This window comes from Medicago sativa, chromosome 3 (assembly GCF_051527215.1).
Source record: "Medicago sativa cultivar Bolivia chromosome 3, Bolivia_mono, whole genome shotgun sequence".
NCBI lineage: Eukaryota > Viridiplantae > Streptophyta > Magnoliopsida > Fabales > Fabaceae > Medicago > Medicago sativa.
Window position 1 is genome coordinate 86228167 of NC_140751.1, and position 20810 is coordinate 86248976.

Below are 20810 nucleotides of genomic sequence, written 5' to 3' on the forward strand. Positions count from 1 at the left end.
CAATATTGGATACTCTTGTTACAACTGAAAATAAAATGTGGATACTATTATTTATTCCACTGCTTCCTATTATTCACCATGAGGTCAAAAACTCTCAAATCGGCCAACATATCATGGAGATAAGGTGGTTCATCAACACAGTACCATCATAACACCCTTTTTGGTCTAAACCTTTATGTTTTCACACGAACCAATACACCATATTTACACTCTTTGGACAACAAAATTCGCACTCCATCTATTACGGTAACCACGCGAAATGTAGTTTGGATTATGGCCAATGCAAGATTCAAGAAAATCACAATTTGAAAAGTATTTAATTTGGAATAATCTAGTGATTAAGCTACCGGAATTTGCAAACAACTTGCAGGCTTGTTTTCCAAACATTGTATAGTTAAAAGCCTTCAAACTTTTAAAACTCATGTCACCGTGATTTTGGGTAGAATTTTGCTCTCCACCCAGCACATTTTGCTCGCACCCTGCAGCCATGCCAAAATTGCCCTTTCGCATGTTAAGTAACGCTGCGCAAGTTAAGTCACACAGCGTGACTTAACTAACGCACCTTAATTTTACACATGCGTGATTTGAGTCACGTTGCATGAGTTAACTCACGCAGGGTGCGTGAGTTAACTCACGCTAGTTACAAAGTTGTGATTTTGCAAAATTCTGTTTCCAACACCAAGAATACAGTGTAACCCATCCAACTTGGTAGTCAAAACAACCACAAAATGCCACGTGTGGTGGATATATACTATCTTTAAGATTCAGGTCCATTGTTGAGATTTCTTTAAGATAAATCCAACATTCTATCTTTTTCAAATCACTTACAACTCTCATAAAATTTAACAATAATATTTACTATATTATTCCAATTTTCTTAACCAAAAAGATGGCCGACACACTCAATCATACCAATCTCTCTGTCACACTCAATTTAAAAAGCAAAAAGTCTTGGGATGGCATATATGACAAAAGCACAAAGCTTATTGTGTAGACAAAACCCAACGTGAGTTAACTCACGTGGGCTCCGTGAGTTAACTGACGTAAGTGTAAAAAAGTTTTTACACATGCGTGACTTAAGTCACGTTGCGTTAGTTAAGTAGCGCATAATTTTACACTTGCGTTAGTTAACTAGCGCAAGGGCATTTTTGGCATGGCTGCAGGGCGCGAGCGAAAAGTGCAGGGTGAAGAGCAAAATTCTTTTGGGTATAGCGAGTCGTTTTCAAGAGCCAATGAATATTCCTAGATTGTTCACTATTATGTCCCAACCAAAAGGAATTCAACATTTTTTCAATTTCATTATTAAGAGAGCTCTTAATGAGAATCTCTCTACCAGCTTGGGAAATACATTGATTGCCTCAAGAAATAATTAAAGTAATCCAATTAATACATTTGTGTTACTTAAACATTAAAAAAATCTTAAAATTCCAATATTTTATTTGAGTAAAACACATCGCTTAAAAACTCTTCCACAGTTTGAATCAAGTCCAAAGGCAAATATGTACGGTCTAAAACAAAAGTGAAAGGATCAAGATATATCTCAATTTGAATAAAGCAAAGCAGATCTATCAAATTAGATTTAGATTTCAGTTATTACAATTAATAAAAAAAAATTATGATAAAGGATGTGCTAGACAATTTGTAAAAATATATAATAAAAATAATAAGACATGTCAAAGAGTTGAGTTGGCATATTCTAAATGTCAAAGCTGCTACCCAGACAGACCAAAACACTTTTGATTTGAATGAGTTGGTTTAGAAATTAACTTAAATCAGTCGCATATATTAACAAACAATATATATTATAAAAACTAAAACATTTCAACATGGGGTTGTAGCTCATATGGTAGAGCGCTCGCTTCGCATGCGAGAGGCACGGGGTTCGATTCCCCGCAGCTCCAATTTTTTTATCTTATTATTTTGATTTTGTTGTCTGGATCAATTAGGCTTCGTTTACACATAAGGCCCATTGGGCTTCTAGTGGTGGATACTGGAACACAACTTTCAAACCAGCTATTCACCACCCCCCTTATAAATCATATGCTCAATGTTTGTTTTCTTTCTTTTCCAAAAAAAAAAAAAAAAAAAATATGCAGAGCTAAAACTCTCTTCACGGCAAATTCATTTTATTTTTTTTATAAAACATAAGCTCAAGTATGTACGAATTTGTGTAAAAAAAACATGCGTGAAATTAATCTAGACGATCAAATGGTGCTTCGACCACGAGACTATGATTTACAGACTCGGAATCCTCTACAACCGCAATATACTAGTATATATAGTTATTGTTGGGACAAATTTAATGTTTCCTCCAGCAAAAACATCATAATGCGGTACTAGTGACTAATTTTCGTTGGGAAATATGTGGGGGGCATACCATGCAAGGTGTATTATTCTCTTTTAATATGATTTTTTTTTTTCATATACATGAGCCAGAAATCAAACCTAACCACATGTTAAAGGAGCTCAAAATCTTTACCACTTGAATCACTTCATTGTTGATATTTGTCTTTCAATTTAATCAAACACACATAGATTGGTATATAAGAATATGATGACTATATTTGAATGGCCCTACTATGCAATACTCACTTAACACTATGTTTTTATTGTCTATCTCCCTCTTCATGTTACATCACACATACTTATCACATTAGGGTCTATATTTTTCCCTCATGTTGATAGTAAATACTAACTTAAGCCTGTCCACTCACCACAAAATATCTAAAGAGAGAGTGTCATATTTGATAGTGTCAACCAAACTCTTTGATGAATGACTGAACGATTGTTTCATTACATGTGTGGAGAGTGATATACTTAATAGCATTGATAATGAAAATATCATACATTTTCCAAGATATGAAAACTCATAAATGACAACTGAAATTTATATATGCTTGTATGTATTTTGAGTTTAGTTTGGTAGAAAAAGAGGGAATGCCCCGGTTTATTTTGGTAGAATTAATTCTAGTCGTTGTGTTCCTTGATCGGTCATAGTAACTCATAATTAATCAAATTTTGGATATAAGTACTATAGCAATATTTGCGCTTTCAAAGAACAAGATGTTCACGTTAGAAGAGAACACGTTGATTGATCAATAAGTTGGCTACGACGTGTCGTCTCTGTTGTAGCTACATCAAATTAAGAGGTACTCGAAAACATCCAAATACCAGCTAATATGCACAAAAGTATTATTGAATCAAATGACATAATTGCAAGTTATGAAGAATGGACGAGAAGCACTTGTTGTCCATATATGTATGGATTGGTTGATTGAGTTTGTGTAGAATATTCTTACCCAAAACATACCTTAATACAGACGTAACCTTAACAAAGACGTAAGTAAGGTACCACATCCGTCATTAAATATGAAACACTTTAAAAAAAAAATTATACTCCAATGATATTCTTTTTACTAACATTAGCGGACACTGATTATATATTTTTTTTCCTGTGCCCAAGCAGGCGAGCTTATAATTTTAAGTGAAGTTCTTATTTATCTATCAATAAAAGGTAGGTGGATGTCATTTATCTGAGTTTACATAAATTAAAATTATTGATTTGTCTTCCGTTTTCGTGTACTTCCCCGACACTTCTTATGTTGGTTAGAATGCATTGGTTAGAATGCAATTTGACTTGTTCTAAAAACATTTACTCATCTTTTGTTAATGAGAAGTGTTTGTCGCAAATAATTTTAATTCCCTGACAATGAGTGTTTCTGGTCCACACCCTTATTTAATATATCAACCTTTGGCCGCTTATTGATTACCTATTGTTTCAATTATATCCTAGTAATTACAAGTACTCTCTGTTTATATTTTATTTTACATCAATACTCTCATTCATCACTTCCTAATCCTACATGATTGCAATCACTTCCTAACTACATCAATATTCAATATATATCAATCAATTCCAACTCAAAGATACATCCATGGCTTCAGCAACTACAATTACATCATCAGAACGGACAAAAGTTCATACATCAAATATTTCATGCATCAAAGCCTTTGCGGAATCAAATGGAACCTCTCTCATTCCTTCCAATTACCACTCCCTCACAGAACCTGATGATAATATTATTGATGTTACTGAGGAGCTTGCAGCTTCCATCCCAGTCATTGACTTCTCTCTCCTCACCTCAGATGACCCTCAAATCCACACAAAAACTGTTCATGAACTTGCCAAGGCATGTTCTGAATGGGGTTTCTTCATGGTAACTTTTCCTTTCTACCTAGTAGTTTTATCAAATGATACATCAAATTTAATGTCAATTTTTTTTATTTTATAAAAATTGGAAAGGAGAAATTATTATTATTATTATGGTTAAACATGTCTTTGGTCTTACACAATTATTAACTTTTGTTTTCTCTCCCCTAAAAAAGCCGCACTTTATAATCCATACAAAATTATCCTTCATATAGTATTAGCTTTTGTTGTTAAATTAATATAAGGAGAATATTAACAAGACCCTTAAAAATTAGCTTTCATAAGTATGTTTAAAATATTATAAAATCTCATCAGAAAAATTAGCTCAAAATTTAATTTTTAGGCACATGTTTATTTTAATCTCGAGATTTTATCATTTAAAAAAGTTCATCTTTAATTCATTTTATATTAAACAATTCCAAATTTTTACGAAGAACTTTGAATATACATGATTGTAAAAAAGATCATTCAAAAATTTAAAAGTTAACATTTTATTTCAACAAGGACTAGAACTTTCTATATTATAATTTTGTATGGATTAAAAGGTGTATTTTTTACGCCGACAATAAAACAAATTTGTTGAATTTATAAAAAATAAAAACAAATTTAACCCTCATTTTTTACATAACCTTATTATTATTAATAACGGTGACACAAATTACTATTGTACAAATGTTGCGTTTGAGATTTATGCTCGGTCTCTTAGACAACATTACACAGTCAAGTTCTTAGTTATCAGAGAGGTCATACATCATATCATAGACATATTAACAAGATATTAATGCCAACTAATATGGTCTCCCAATGTTCAGCTCACAAACCACGGAATTCCTGAGAGTCTTATGGAGGAGTTGATGAAAAAATCTCACGAGTTTCATGATTTGCCGGTGGAGGAAAAGAAGGAGTTTGGTGACAATGGTGAGCCTTTCTCACCCATCAGGCATGGCACTAGCTTCCATCCTCCATCAGAGAGTGTACATTTTTGGAGAGATTATCTCAAAGTCTTAACATCTCCCCAATTCAATTTCCCTCACAAACCACCAGGTTACAGGTAATTAAGTTCAACATAAAATAATTTCTGCTTTACTAACGAATATTAATAGAGAGAACCCTTCAAAAAATAAAGAAAAGAAAATTAAGAGAGAAAAATTGATACCAAGACAATGAAATAGAGAAATGTTAATGAGTAACCCCAATACACTTTTTAAAGGTCTAAAATGGTAACTTTTCTATGAAAATTTGTGTATTCAATATATTAGAAATTGAACCAATTGACTTTTTTTTTTTTAAAAAATAAACTTCTTAATTTGCAAGTTAACAAGACCCTATCTATTGTCTATGATGTTTACGGTTGTCAAATAGAAGCCAGTAGACCCGCATTAATAAATTCTACCACTATTAATCATTATAAGTACAAAAATAATTTAAAAAGTCCCTAAAAAATATTAGTGATTGGGATAGACCGAGAATGTTGACATGACTAGAGTTGTGTTCCGTTGATGTTTAATGTGGGGTGGTACATGAAAGCATTCTGACACTCAAGTCATTAAATGGACAAAATAATATGAAGTTTTAGAGTAGAAATATTGTGTACATTGCATTGCTGTGAGAATGAGTATTTATACCGTCTCGACAAGGAGTTGTTGAGGAGTAAAGGGAGAACCACTACAAATTGTGCCCTTCATTGGTGTGTTCTAGTGTTGAACGTACTTTAAATGTAGGCCGTGAAGTAGTATTACATTAATTATTCAATGAATGTAAAAAAAAAAAATTCTTATATATAAGACCGGAAGGAGTATTTAATGTGGACTTTTCAACCCTATCCGATAAAACTAGTAACTATCCAATGCGAGCCTAGCGGTCCATTTTAAAAGCACCACTAATGTTGACTTCAACATTTATTTATATAGCACCAATACAATTAAATCAGAGACGAATTTTGAAATTTTTTTGCTTGGGGCTTTAGCCCTCTTTTTCCAACAAAAAAAATCAGACATTTTTTTTACTCTAGTTTTAATCAACAATTCATGTGTTCTTTTTATTAATTGGTCAACATTTGTGCAGGGAAGTTGCATTTGAGTATAGCCAAAAAATCACATGTGTGGCAAGGAAATTGATTCAAGGAATATCCGAGAGCTTAGGATTAGAATCCAATTCTATAATTGAGTCATCTGGTTTTGACTCTGGCTTACAAATCATGGCTGTGAACTTGTACCCTCCATGTCCACAACCACACCTTGCTCTAGGGTTGCCTGCTCATTCTGATGTTGGCTTCTTGACCTTCCTTATACAAAATGGAATTGGAGGTCTTCAAGTTAAACATGAGGGTAAATGGGTCAATGTGAATCCCATTCCCAACTGCTTAGTTGTCAACATTGGAGATCAACTTGAGGTCACTATGCTCTTCTATATGTGTCACATACATTTATGAAATAACAAATTAGTCATTGAAATTAAAGACACTTCATTTTTTATGACTAATTTGTGATTTATTATATTTTAAACTCAAATTACAAAAGTCATTGCAATTTCCATTACCAATTGTGATTAACTCATTTTAATGTTTGATTAACGTATATCCTCTGTATTGGTTAGGCTGTGAGTAACGGGAGGTATGAGAGTGTGTTACATCGAGCAATCCTCAACAACAAGGATACTAGAATAAGTCTTGTAGTGGTGAATGGACCTGCAGAAGATAGAGATGTTGGACCTGCCCCTGAACTATTACAGAAAGAAAAGCCATTGTTCAAAAGTATCAAGTATCGTGATTATTTCTTAGTTCAACAGAAGTCACGATTGTCAGATGAAAGGGCTTTGGACCAGGTTCGGTATAGTGCTAAAAAATGACATGTATGATATGGTCTTGTCTAGTTCTAGAGGAAATTATCAAAGTTTAAAAATATGGATGTTGAATATGGTTGATGTTAATTAATGGTATGTGTAGAGTGTAGTAGATAATGTTTATAAATTCAGTAAAAATTATATAAGAAAATGCCAAATAAATAAATGTTAAAAAACTAAATGTTGGAGTATTGCTTTAATTAATTCAATTTCTTGTATTATTTCACGGGTACTTGGTTTACAAAATTTGGACCAAAAAAATCTCGCACACAATTTGGACATATTGATGACCATGTTTTTACCCTCTCTTGTTTAGGAGGTATTTACCCTTTCAAGATATCAATCAATCAAAATGTAATATACAAATGTAACGTTAAATGTCAAATATATGAGTCAATTTTTCTATAAAAAAAAAATCAATTTTAATAAGGTAACTTTTAATTTTTATTTAATTATATTTAGGTACACAATCTTAATTAATTTACACTATCGGGTTTGTAACAATTAAAATGTGTAGCTCAGTTAATTTGTGCAGGGGCCGGGGTTCGAACCCCAGATTCCCCCTTCTCCACACATAATGTGTGTGAATCTAGCCACTAGGCTACTAGACCAAAAAAAAAAATTCACATCAAATTCAACCCATAAATATTTATTTTTTAGGATGCAAAATTAATAAGTTTTTGGAATACTTTTAAAACATTATTTGTTTTTTAATTAAAAACAAAAAGGTGTAGCCAATATTTTCTCTACAAAAAAAATTGTTCCTAATTTGTACTTCCACGGATAAGTTGATACTAGGATTTACACCCGTGCAACGCACGGGCGAAATGAATATTTTTTGTAAAGATGTAGGTGTTAACTCTCAATACAATACAAAATACATAAAATATAATATAATTCGCAGATAATTTAAATATGACTATCTTGTAAGAAATAAAAAAATCAACAAACAACATATAGTTTCGTCTACTTTAGTTCCATTACACAACAACATTGAGTAATAATCATCCAATAATAACATAAGTTAAAAGTCACAAAAACAAAAATAACATAGATAAAAGATAAACTAATCAAAAAAGTCATTCTCAACAATAGGTTCAACATCTCTTGATGGCTCCAAATGTCACTACAAAAGAAATGTATGAGAACTATTAGTCAAAAGTCACAATTTATTGTATATAATAGTTAATAACAGTAATATTTATACCTACAATATAATAAATAGAAACATGAACTAAATATGTACAGACTCATGTTTGAGGAATATAAACATTTGGACTTAAATCAAATACCTATAGCCCCCCATGTATGAGGAATTCCTACAAAATCTTTCTTAATAAAATATTGGATGTAGATTGTGTCAAAAAAACTATTGGATGTATATGTATTTTGATACTTACTAATATAATTAGATTAAAGTCCAATAGCAAGCTTGCATAGATTAAATTTTTAGGATGATAAAAAAGTATACAGATGAAGTGCTAACCACGTAATGATTATTAAGGTCACATCCATTTGATAATTTTGTAAAGCAAAATGTGATATTAAAAGAAACTAAACCATGCAATCAGCCCCACCCAAACTTATAGGAATAGTCAACCGAAGGAAAAATTCCTTTTTCAAAAATGGCTTTGCAAAAGAGGATATGATTGCTAAGACCATATACAATGGGAAATTTTTTTCAATAACCTTCAACACCCACTTTTTCAATTCCCAACACTCCACATCATTTTCTCTCTCTTAATTCAACACCCATTCAATTTTTACCACTCCAATGGTAAACATTCAACACCCTACCCCACCACTTTTTATTTCTTATTCTTATTTAATTTTTGTTTTTATAATTACATAAAATTATAATTATCGATTATAATTAAATTAAAATAATACAATTAACAATTTATTTTTTAGTTTTTTTTGGAAAAACAAAATTTTGTAAAATAATTTATTTTTATTTTCTTAACTTAAAATGCAATACAACAAACTAAGCACGCGACACACAATTAACTTAAGAGAGTGAAAAACTTGGTTTTTTTCTGTGTCCAAATCAAATGATTCAAGTCTCTATTTGTAGAGAAAAAAAAAATCACGAATTTTGGTAAAAAAAAAAATTTAAAAAATTATTTGCAATGAAATAATTGAGTCCAAATTATTAAGAAGATAAAAATCCAAGCAGCCAATCGTAACATGCCAAGTGTCACAGCTTTATGAATTTCTCTTTCTCTCTCCGCAGAAAACTTCTCCCACGCTCCCTGTCTGCGCGTGCATGCCACGCGCCATTTTCAGTCCAATGCAAGCTTGCCACGTGTCCTCCCGGTCAGATATTCAACATGTTTAACTCTTTCATCACCTCTCTCCTCTTCTCTCATTTTCAATAACCCCCTACAATGGTTTCAACATGTTGAATATGACATTCAACAAGCCATTGTAAATGGTCTAACAAAGACTAATCAGATCAGATGCTTACTTGTGCAGTCTATGCAAAGTAGTCATTGAGACTCATTGCCAAAACCAAAGGAATATACTTGATTGTATTCAGGTTTGAACAAAGGAATATGTTTCAAGCCATGATTTAAAACCATGATTATACCTTCAGTTTGATTGTCTCTCCAACGTCATTTATTTGAACTCTTCTAAAATTGATGCATAAAACCTGTCACCAAACAAAAAGATTAAAAAGATGAATAAAACATGTCATCATATATTTAGTCAAAATAGCATGCTTTGCATATTCAGACAGAAAGTAATCGGAACAAAATAATAAACATCTTTATAAACTAAGAAAGTTGATTTAAATCTCAGATTAACAAAAGAAACAACAGAGGAAGTATAAGAAAGCAAGCAATGTTTGATTTGCTTTTGTACAATTATATTCAATCAAAGACTACCCTTTTATAGTAAAAAAATCCAAACACAAAGATTATCAAAGAAAAAACCAAAAGAAAGAGAAGTGTCATATTTAGATTCAAATTTTGATTGTGCAAATATTTATATTTTTGGCTGAATCACTATCTTAAGAAAATGGTAAAAGATTCTAAACTTCGTGGGTCAACTTAATACAAATCACAAACTACCATTTTATAGCCAAAAATCTCGACATCGTATCAAAGAAAAAACCAAAAGATTCAGATGTGTCATATTTAGATCCAAATTTTGAACTTTAACATCATGCAAATGTTTTAATTTGAATCGAAATCCAATTTCAAGAAAATGGTAGAGAAGAGAAAATGGCAGATACTAACTCATAACATGATGAAATAAGATACTAACTCTTAGTTAGATCATTTTTTCTCATCATCACAAAGGAACAATAAGAGAGGAAGCAATGTTTGATTGCTCTTGTAAAATTATATTCAATCAAAGACTACCCTTTTATAGCAAAAAATCCAAACACAGATTATCAATGAAAAAACCAAAAATATCTAGTCAATATGTCACTTTTTGTTTCAATTTATAAACCAAAAATATCTAGTCAATATGTCACTTTTTGTTTCAATTTATTTCCTCAACACCCAAAATGGTTAAAGTTTTAATAACTAGAAAGTGCCTACAAAATATCAAATTGTTTCCTACATTTATAAACCATCAATATTATTCTTCCACATCAGCACCAACATTTGCATTGCTTCCACGAGTAGCATTTGAAGGTGAGAAAAACACAAGAAGGGGGGTTGAATTGTGTTTTGAAAAATTCTTCGTTTCTCCTAAAAACTGAACACACTGATCAGAAGCTAAGTGAGACAGCTTCTGAAGTGATGATCAGAATCTAAATGCAGCGGAATAAAACAGAGAGAGAGAAGAAGAACAACACAAAGCAATTATACTGGTTCCTTCCACAATCCGGAAGTTGTCCAGTCCCCCTTGCACTTCCAAGGAGATTTCACTAAGAGTAATATCTGATTACAATTGCTCAAGCACACAAGCAAGAGACTTCCTTTGCTCAAGCACACAAGCTAGAGACTTCCTTTGCTCAAGAACACAATCAAGAGACTTCCTGCTCAAGCACAACTGCAAGAGACTTCCTAACTAAACAAAATTACACAGAAAATTGTTTAAGGTTGAACACTTGATATACAATCAGAGGTGCTCACAATACAAATCAGATACAGACTCAATGAACTTAAGAATTTCTAAGATATGACTTTGAGACACGGAAATTCTAAGTGAATGCAGAACAATTTCAGCAGAGGTTTGGCACTTGTAAAAATGTTATGAGTCTTTCGTTCAGCGTTCTTGCATTGCCAAAACTCTAAGTCTTCACTCCTTTATATAGAGGTGTGAAAGAGACGTTGTGAAATTGCCAGCACACCAAAAAGTCGTTGTTGAAGCTTGATCTTTCACCAATGATCTTTTGCCTGATTTGGTTGTTGTCCTATGAAGAACCAATTTGAAATCCATTCCTTATCCAAAGGAACATATATGCAGGCGAGACCGTATTCTGGAGCTGTTTTCTTGTCTTGTAGCGTGGACACAAAACAGAGTAGTGGAGAACGTGGTTGTACAATTCGTACAAAGTACAATGTCAACGCTTTCGTCCAAATTGCAAGCACATGCCTTCAAACACCTTTGAAATGACCGTTGCAATGTTCCACTAATTTTCTGCTGTGTTTTCGAATCCAATAGACAGCTTTTGCAATGTAGATTCTTCAATCTTTGAATGTTTTGCAAATCCAGTTGATCTTCAGCTTCTGGTGAAATGACTTCTGATGAGGCAGCTTCTGATGATGCAGCTTCTGCAGCTTCTGATGGTGCAGCTTCTGCAGCTTCTAATGGTGCAGCTTCTGATGATGTGGCTTCTGGACCTCTTGTCTTCAGGAGCACTATTCTTCAGGAGCAGCTTGACTTCAGGAGCGCTTTTACTTTCAGGAGCGTATTGCCTTCAGAATCATCTAAGCTTCATTTTCTTTTGCTCTTTATTTGCTCATTCAGAACCAATTAATGATGTAACTTTTTTAACTGTGGTCCTGTACACTTGAACAAATATTAGCTAGTCCAATTTACAATTTTTAATACCTTGTTATCATCAAAACTTTCTAAGGTTCATTGTTAAACACATTTTGTTCCAACAATCTCCCCCTTTTGGATGATGGCAAACAATAGTATTTAAAAATTGATCAATTGTTGTTAATCTAATTAACAAGTTGACCTTGGGGTTCTGAGGTTTGTAAGCTCAGAGTCTGAGGTTTGTAAGCTCTAACTCCCCCTGAGTCTGATAGTCTTCAAGGTGAGGTTTGTAAGCTCCCCCTAAGTTCTATCCAGGTTAATTAAATTCATTTTTCGCACAATAATATCAGAGCTATAAAAAATTGAAAGAATTGACTTATAGATAAGAAGAATGGTTCAATTAATTGTTATTTGAAATTTGATACTCCCCCTTTTTGATACACCGATAAAAAGGATAGAAATTTTCAAAATTTTCAAACTTCAATTAATGGGGCTCAGAGCCTTTAAATACTATCACATATACTCCCCCTTTTGTCATTAGCAAAAAGACATAAACAAAAAGAAGAGATGAGAAAAAACGTAAGATTAAAGGTTCAGATCATAATTCAATATAAATTAAAAGCATTGTAACCATCTTCAAAGATTAAATAAACAGTCATAGTAAGCATTATTATCAAAGCAAATAATGACATACACGGTATAAACAGTTAAAGATTTTCAGAAACAGGAAAAATTCAGAAGCTTATAATATCAGAAGCAAAAAGAACTAATTCAGAAGCAGAAATGAACAAAGAATATCAAAAGCCTAAAAAGACAGAAAAATAAGCTAAAAGTGTGCAACTATGGGTTTGGCTTATTTCTCTAAAATCTTCTTCAGAAGCTCTTGAACATCAGCATACTTCTTGTCCATATCTTTTCTGTAGTTGTCTTCTCTGATCTTGGCTTCTTGCATATCAGCTTCCAACTGTGATATCTTCAGCTTCTGCTCTAGTAGCTCTGTTTCCAGCCTGTCATTTTCTTCTTTGAGCACCTTGTTCTCCTGAGCTAGAGCCAGGTTAGGTGCATCAATCTTTTCCAGAATCTCAGAAGGAATGATCAGATTCAGCTCCTTAGGCAGGAATTCATCAGGTTTTCTGCCTCTGATACTGAGTGAATTCTTCACCCAAGTACCAAGAATTTCTACATCTCCATCATTCTCTTCAATGTCATTCAACCAATCTTCCAGCTTCTGCTTGGCTTGCTCTTGAGCCTCAATGCAGGAATCATGCAGAGCTGAAATCAGGTTGATGACTCTTTCTTTGATCATTCTCCATTGCTTCTGATAGCTTATTGTATGACCCAGATCATTTCTACTTGCTATCAGTCTGAGAACTTCAGAAGCAATATCTTCCCACACATTCTTTAGTACTTGAGAATCCAGGTAAATGGTGGGAGGTGAAGGTTGTTTAGAGGGTTTTGGAGGGGCTAGGGAACAATTGGTAGGTTTGATGATGATTGGTCATTTGTAGTTGATGATTGGCTGGTTGATGGTTGGTCAGGAGTGGGGTCAACTACCATATCAGAGGCATGATCATATTGATCATCCTCAGAGTCTGTGTCCATATCACATACACCAGTATGGTGGATGATCTTGATGACTTGAACTGGTGAAGAAGATATGGAAGCAGAGGTTAGCTCAGGAACAATGTGTTCAGGAGCGGTAGTTTCAGGTTCAGGTTCAGGAGTGGGTTTAGTAACTGGTTGTTCAGGAACAGAATGTTCAGGAACGGTCTTTTGAGGAGAGACTTGTTCAGGAACAGATAGTTCAGGAACAATTGGGGGTGATGAAGTTGTAGGGGGTGAAGAGACTTTTTCTGGTGAAGGAGTTTGTTGTGGGGGGTCTTCTGAAACAACTTTATCAGAAGCAGCTGCTTCTGGAGTTGTCTCAGAGGCTTTCTCTGAGGTTGTCTCAACATTTTCTGGTACAATCATGTTGAGGGGTTGAATATTAAGAGGTTGAGGGTTAAGGCGAAAGATATTATTGATGACTCTATCTCTCTGCACAGCCAATTCAGTCAACTTCTCATTGATTATATGACCAACTGGTTCATAAGTGTTTGACTGAGATGGCTTTGTGTTAGTATTGGTTGATGTTGACTGGCGTTTTACTGGTTTTCTAACAAGTTGAGCTATGGGTATATCATCATCAGAATCTGAAGATGATGATGAGGATTTTGAAGAAGGTGAAGGAGAGTCACTGGATATCTCATGTACTATGGGTTCTGAGTGTGTGAAAATATTACCTGTAGTAGAAGGTTCTGAACAATCAGCTGTCTTCATTTGATCATCTTCAGCAGTGTCAGGAATTTTAAGAAGTTGTGATGCTTCTGTCATTACCCTCTCTTGAAGTTCAGAAGCAATCTCCATAGCTTTTCCAATAGCTTCTGAAACAATAGTAGGAGCTTCACTCTTCTTAGAAACATGAGAAAAGTCCTTGGTCCTCCTTAATGCTGGCTTCATCTTCTTCTTTGGTACTGCAGGTTGATCAAGAGTAATGCCAACATCCATGATCAATCTAGAATCCATGTCTTCAATAGCTTCTTCAATTGAAGGTACTGATGAACCACCAATCTTGAGCTTGTCAGCAGCAACTTTTGCCTTCTTAGCAGATTTTTCAAACTCTAGGTATTGCTCTGCAGTCATCTTCCTTTTTGACTTTCTGCCTCTGGCTCGTGGCAGAGCACCACCATACATTTCCTCTGGAATATCTTCCAATCTGATTCTCTCACTGGTTGCCTCAAAATGTTCCTTGATATAGTGCATCTGCACTTCAAGGGGATCCTTCTTGCAGATGGGTGGAAAGACCTTCATAAGATCAGACTTAACAAGTGATTCACTCAAATCTGTATGAAGCTTGGTGACAGCAGGGATCAACTTCATATTCTTGAGGGTTTGTGCATTTATGAACTTTCCAGTTTTAGTATCAAGCAGCTCATCTGTGAAGGCTTCAGCACTGCTTAGCTTGTCCAAGACTCCTCCTTGATAGAATATTTCTGACAAGAGTCTTCCATAAGGTACCCAGGTTCTATTCTGCAGCTGACTCTGTTTCAGACACTCTATTAAGTATTTGAACATATATTTTGGCACGTTCACTTTCTCCTTCTTAATGAAGTGCTGAAGAAAGACCTTCTGTGCCAAATTGGGTTTCTCACTTCCACCACATGGAAGTAAGTCCTCATTCTGAATCTTCAGAAGCAGCTTCTTATCCATGCTTAGATCAGCATACTTTCCTGCTTGCGTTGAGTTGTACAGGGCCAAGTTTACTTTCTCTTTCCAGAAGCGTTCTTCAGCTGTACTTGAGAGATCAATTCCAGAGTATTTTCCAGAGGCCTCTCTACATAGTACAGCTTCTATCTGCCATTCCGCAATTCTTACTGGAATACCACAAATACTTGACCTGATTTCAATACCTGTAAATGGCTCAAGTCCCATTTCTTCTCTGGTCTTCCCTTCCAGTTCGGGATAAATCAACACCATTTGACTTTCTTCAGTTATAGACACAGCTTTGTCATAAACCTTAGCCCTCACCCAGAAGTGTCTGACCAATGCTTCGTATGTTGGTCCATTCAACATCTTGAAGTAATGCATAAGTTCCTGCTTTACATAGTAGCTTCTGATCCAACACTCATGGAAGGCGAGTGATTCAAAGTCCACCGGATTTTCTATTTGAACCTGTAGTTCCCATTCTTCCAATTTCATGCTTCTTCCTCTGTAGTCATATTCAGGAACCATACGTGAAGTAGATACTGAAACTTCTCGTTGCGAGCTTGATGATGCCATTTGATGATGATTGAAGAAGATTTAGAGAATTTAGGGTTCTAATGTTTTTGCGCTTACTTCGCAAGAGGTTTGAGAGCAAAATGTGTTTGTTGTGAGTGAGAAGTGTGTGAATTGACAAAGTGTTAAAAGTAAAACGATTGCAATTCAAAAGAGACAAACAAACATAACATTAATGACAAAATTGGGGGCGCGTGAAAAGTACTTTCAAAGCTATTAAATCATCATTGCCCTTTTAGTTATACACCAACACATACAGGCCACGTAAGAAGTTCACAGAGTAACTACCAAGTTAGTGGGCCAGAAGTTACTTTTAAAAAGTAACTCCCAACGTTTCCACTAATTCAACTATTCGAAAGCAATAAATCCAGCTTCTGGACTTCAGATGCTGACGTTATCATCAGAAGCGAGTTTTCCTCAGAACCTCAATAAAGAGCTTCTGATGGACTACTGCTTCTGAACTAACTTCAGAACCTAAAATCCTATTCAGGAGCAAGCAAACATCTAATCAGACACGTAGTGCATGTTCAAATTTTTCTTTATAAAATCATATCTTTCAACAGTTAAAGGCTTAGTAAATATATCATCCCATTGATTTTCAGTATCAATGAATTGTATATCTAAAATTCCTTTTTGAACATAATCTCTGATAAAATGGTGTTTGATTTCAATGTGCTTAGCTCTTGAATGCAAAATTGGATTTTTAGACAAACAAATAGCAGCAGTATTATCACAATAAATGGGAATACTGTTAGCAGTTATCTGATAGTCTTCCAACTGATGTTTCATCCAAAGTAGTTGTGTACAACAACTTGCAGCTGAAATGTATTCTGCTTCTGCTGTAGACATAGCAATAGTTGTTTGTCTTTTGCTAGCCCAGGATATAAGATTATCACCCAGAAATTGACAATTGCCACTGGTTGACTTTCTTTCAATCCTATCACCAGCATAATCAGCATCACAGAATCCAATTAGCTTATAATCTAAGGATTTCCTATAAAGGAGTCCAAGATTAGTTGTTCCTTTCAAATACCTGAAGATTCTCTTGACAGCAGTCATATGAGATTCTCTAGGATGTGATTGGAATCTTGCACACAAGCATACACTGAATAAAATATCTGGTCTAGATGCAGTAAGGTATAACAAAGAACCAATCATACCTCTATACAGCTTCTGATCTACTTTAGCTCCTTCATCTTCTTTGCTTAAGGTGCACGTAAGGTGCATTGGAGTGTTCATCACTTTACAATCTTCAAGTTTGAACTTCTTCAGAAGCTCCTTTGTGTACTTTGATTGATGAACATAGACTCCATCTTTGCATTGATTGATTTGAATGCCAAGGAAGAACTTCAGCTCTCCCATCATGCTCATTTCAAATTCATCCTGCATTAACTCAGAAAATTCCTTGCAAAGAGATGCATTAGTAGAACCAAATATTATATCATCAACATATATTTGCACAACAAGAATATCTTTCCCAAGGGTCCTTCTGAAGAGTGTAGTATCAACCTGTCCTCTTTTAAAATCATTCTTGATTAAGAAATTACTTAGTCTATCATACCAAGCTCTGGGAGCTTGTTTCAAGCCATATAGTGATTTCTTCAGTTTAAAAACATGGTCAGGATATTTAATATCCTCAAATCCAGGAGGTTGCTTGATATACACTTCTTCTTCTATGACACCATTTAGAAATGCACTCTTGACATCCATTTGATATAATATTATGCCATGATTGACTGCATAGGAAAGAAGTAACCTGATTGCTTCCAATCTTGCAACTGGAGCAAACGTTTCAGTGTAATCAATGTCTTCTTGTTGACTATACCCTTGTGCAACAAGCCTGGCTTTGTTTCTTGTTACTTCACCTTGCTCATTCAGCTTGTTTCTGAATACCCATTTTGTTCCAATAATGTTCTTGTGCTGAGGTTTGGGTACCAGATCCCACACATCATTTCTTTGAAATTGATTCAACTCTTCTTGCATAGCTAGGATCCATCCATCATCTGAAAGTGCTTCATCAACTGTTGTAGGTTCAATCATTGAGATTAGTCCAATCATTGACTCTACTTGTCTGAAATGTGATCTTGTTCTTCTTGGACTATCTTTGTTTTCAATGATTAGCTCCTCAGGATGTGAAGACTTGTGCTTGAATGTGTTTCTGGGAGGATCTTCTTGATGTGAGCCATCTTGTGCTTCATCAGAAGCAGCTTCATCCTGCGCTTCTGATGTGGGTTCAGCTTCTGGACTATCTTCAGATTCAGCTATCTGATCAGGTTCTGGAGTAACTTCAGGAACCTGTATCTCTGCAAAACTTTCATCTTGCTTTGAAGTTTTATCTTCAAGCTCCTTGTCATCAAATTTAACGTGCATAGATTCTTCAACACAGAGTGTTTCTGAATTATACACTCTGTATGCCTTTGACCTTTCAGAGTAACCTAAGAAGATTCCTCTTTGGGCCTTGGCATCAAATTTCTTTAGGTAGAGCTTGTTGTTCAGAATGTAACATGTACATCCAAATTGATGAAAGTAAGAGATATTGGGTTTTCTTCCTTTAAAGAGTTCATATGTTGTTTTCTCCAAAATAGGTCTGATATAGATCCTGTTTTGAACATAGCATGCCGTATTCACTGCTTCTGCCCAAAAATGTTTTGGTAAATTGTTTTCATGAATCATGGTTCTGGCCATTTCTTGTAAAGTTCTATTCTTTCTCTCTACAACCCCATTTTGTTGTGGTGTTCTAGGAGAAGAGAATTCATGGAAAATTCCATGTTTTTCACAAAAAGCTTCAAATGGCTCATTTTCAAATTCTCCACCATGATCACTTCTGACTTTCAAACTTTTTGATTCTTTTTCAGATTGAATTTGAGTGCAGAAGCTACTGAATACATCACACGCAACATCTTTACTCTTTATGAATTTTACCCAAGTCCATCTGCTGTAATCATCAACAATGACTAATCCATATTTACTTCCATATAAGGATGCAGTACTCACTGGTCCAAATAAATCAATATGGAGTAATTCTAAAGGTCTTGAGGTTGAAACAATGTCTTTGGTTTTAAAAGATGATTTCACAATTTTCCCTCTCTGACATGCACCACAGAGTGCATCTGAATGATAGTCAATGTCTGGTAGCCCTTTCACAAGTTGTAACTTACTAAGCTTAGAGATTAACCTCCAGTTAGCATGTCCCAACCTTCTGTGCCACATCCATTTCTTATCATTCACTGATAGTAGGCAAATCACCTTCTGATCAGCCAGTTCAGAAAAATTGATTTTATAGACATTGTCAACTCTCTTTTCTCTGAACACAATGGATTTGTCTTCCTTGTTGATTACTGTACAGTTGGGTTTTTCAAAAAGCACATCATAACCATTATCACAAAATTGACTAATGCTCAAAAGGTTATGTTCAAGACCATCTACCAACCATACATTATTAATTGAGGTAGAGGAATTACCAATAGTTCCTGTACCTATGATCTTGCCTGACTGGTTGCCTCCAAATTTCACATTTCCTCCCTCTTTCATTGTTAGGCTGAGGAACATGGACTTGTCTCCTGTCATGTGTCTTGAGCAACCGTTGTCTAGGTACCATGATCTTTGCTTTGGCACTGCTCTTAGACATACCTGCATCATTGACATTTTTAGATTTAGGTACCCATTGTTCTATGGGTCCTAGAAGGTTAGTACTTAAGGCTTTACTCTTCACTTCTTGTACCTTGTGCTGTAAGTTGGGTTGCTTCTGATTAACCATCACCTTAGGTTTTGGTACTTCAGAAGCAGTAACTGTCTTCTTCTGAAACTTAGACTTCAGAACCCCAGATTTTGGTTTCACCAGACTCTGAGGAATTGGTTCTGATCTTTTCAGGATCCTAACCTTTGAAGTCTTGGAATCAGATTTGATCATAGCCTTTGACTTAGAGTTCTTTGGCTTTGAAGTGATCTTAGCCTTAGAACTAGAAGCTTCAGGTTATGATTGAACAACAGTTTCCAACTCAGCCCCTTCTGGTACAAAGAAGGTTTTCAGACCTTCCTTGATGCATTCACAACAAGATTTTAGATTGGTTTTCTCAAGTTTCACTTCTGGAAAACCAATTCCTCTGCCATTGTTCTTGTAAATGCTATAAATCATAGAAGCTACTCTGCTTCTGTCAATGCCAGATATAATAAATTCTTCAAGAGCAATTTCATGGTTACTTAAAGGTTTTTCATTACACTTTTCTTGTAGCTTCTGACATAAGAACCTGAGCTGATCTTCATATGTTTTACACATGAAGTCAAAGCCCCTAAGTCCTTGTTCAGAAGCTTTCAGATCCAATAGAGTTGATTTTTGCTGTTGTACCAACTCAGCATATTTTTCTTTTAAATCCTTCAACTCATTGGTTCTTACTTCAAAATGTGTAAGAAGTTCTTTAAGTGACTCAACAAGTTCATCTCTGGGAATTTTGGAATATACCTCGTTTTCATCTTCTGAGTCTGAATCTGATTCAGCTTCTGAAGTTGTTGTTGCTACCAACCCAACAGCTACCTTTGCATCTTCATCAGCTTCCTCTTTATCAGATCCAGATTCACTACCCAAATCATCCCAGGTTGCCATTAAACTCTGCTTAATCTGCTTCTTGAATTTGCTTGGTTTGAATGTAGACCTCTTTGACTTGTCCTTTGACTTTTCTCTTTGAAGATCAGGGCATTCAGCAATGAAGTGTCCCGGCTTCTTGCAGTTGAAGCATCCCTTCTGATCTTCTTTCTTTGAGCTTCTGAAGTTACCCCTTCTGGAAAGAAACTTTCTGTTCTTCTTGGCCAGATATTGAAGTCTGTTTGAGAGCATGGCCATTTCAGCAGCATCTGGTTCAGAATCTGAACTTGACTGTTCTTCCTCTTCAGATTCAACCACTTTGAGAGCTTTTGATGATTTGCCTTTGGATGGAAGAGCTATTGATTTACTCTTCTTAGTAGACTCATGTTCATTAAGACTTAACTCATGAACTTTGAGAGA

General features: G+C 34.8%; 1 protein-coding gene, 1 long non-coding RNA gene and 1 other non-coding gene across 3 annotated transcripts; 2 read left to right on the forward strand and 1 right to left on the reverse strand.

Annotated features, from left to right (window-relative positions):
* Nucleotides 1-1828: 1828 nt before the first annotated feature.
* On the forward strand, nucleotides 1829-1901 carry TRNAA-CGC (transfer RNA alanine (anticodon CGC)). Its single transcript has one exon. It is a non-coding gene; the product is annotated as a tRNA-Ala (tRNA).
* Nucleotides 1902-3768: 1867 nt separating this feature from the next.
* On the forward strand, nucleotides 3769-7232 carry LOC146941320 (2-oxoglutarate-dependent dioxygenase 19-like). Its single transcript, XM_085755088.1, has 4 exons — nucleotides 3769-4217; nucleotides 5023-5261; nucleotides 6275-6602; nucleotides 6806-7232. Exons 1-4 carry the CDS (start codon nucleotides 3936-3938, stop codon nucleotides 7055-7057), a joined length of 1101 nt encoding a protein of 366 aa, XP_085611214.1. The 5' UTR covers nucleotides 3769-3935; the 3' UTR covers nucleotides 7058-7232.
* A 761-nt stretch (nucleotides 7233-7993) lies between these two features.
* On the reverse strand, nucleotides 7994-9846 carry LOC146941321 (uncharacterized). Its single transcript, XR_015032324.1, has 2 exons — nucleotides 9642-9846; nucleotides 7994-8177 (listed from the first exon to the last, which is right to left on the reverse strand). It is a non-coding gene; the product is annotated as an uncharacterized LOC146941321 (long non-coding RNA).
* Nucleotides 9847-20810: the final 10964 nt, after the last annotated feature.

What these genes read in the sequence shown, in the direction of transcription:
- LOC146941320 (XM_085755088.1), top strand. Translation starts at nt 3,936, where the DNA reads ATGGCTTCAGCAACTACAATTACATCATCAGAACGGACAAAAGTTCAT. An exon ending in CTGAATGGGGTTTCTTCATG is followed by an intron (nt 4,218 to 5,022) that starts GTAACTTTTCCT and finishes CCCAATGTTCAG; the next exon opens with CTCACAAACCACGGAATTCC. An exon ending in ACATTGGAGATCAACTTGAG is followed by an intron (nt 6,603 to 6,805) that starts GTCACTATGCTC and finishes TGTATTGGTTAG; the next exon opens with GCTGTGAGTAACGGGAGGTA.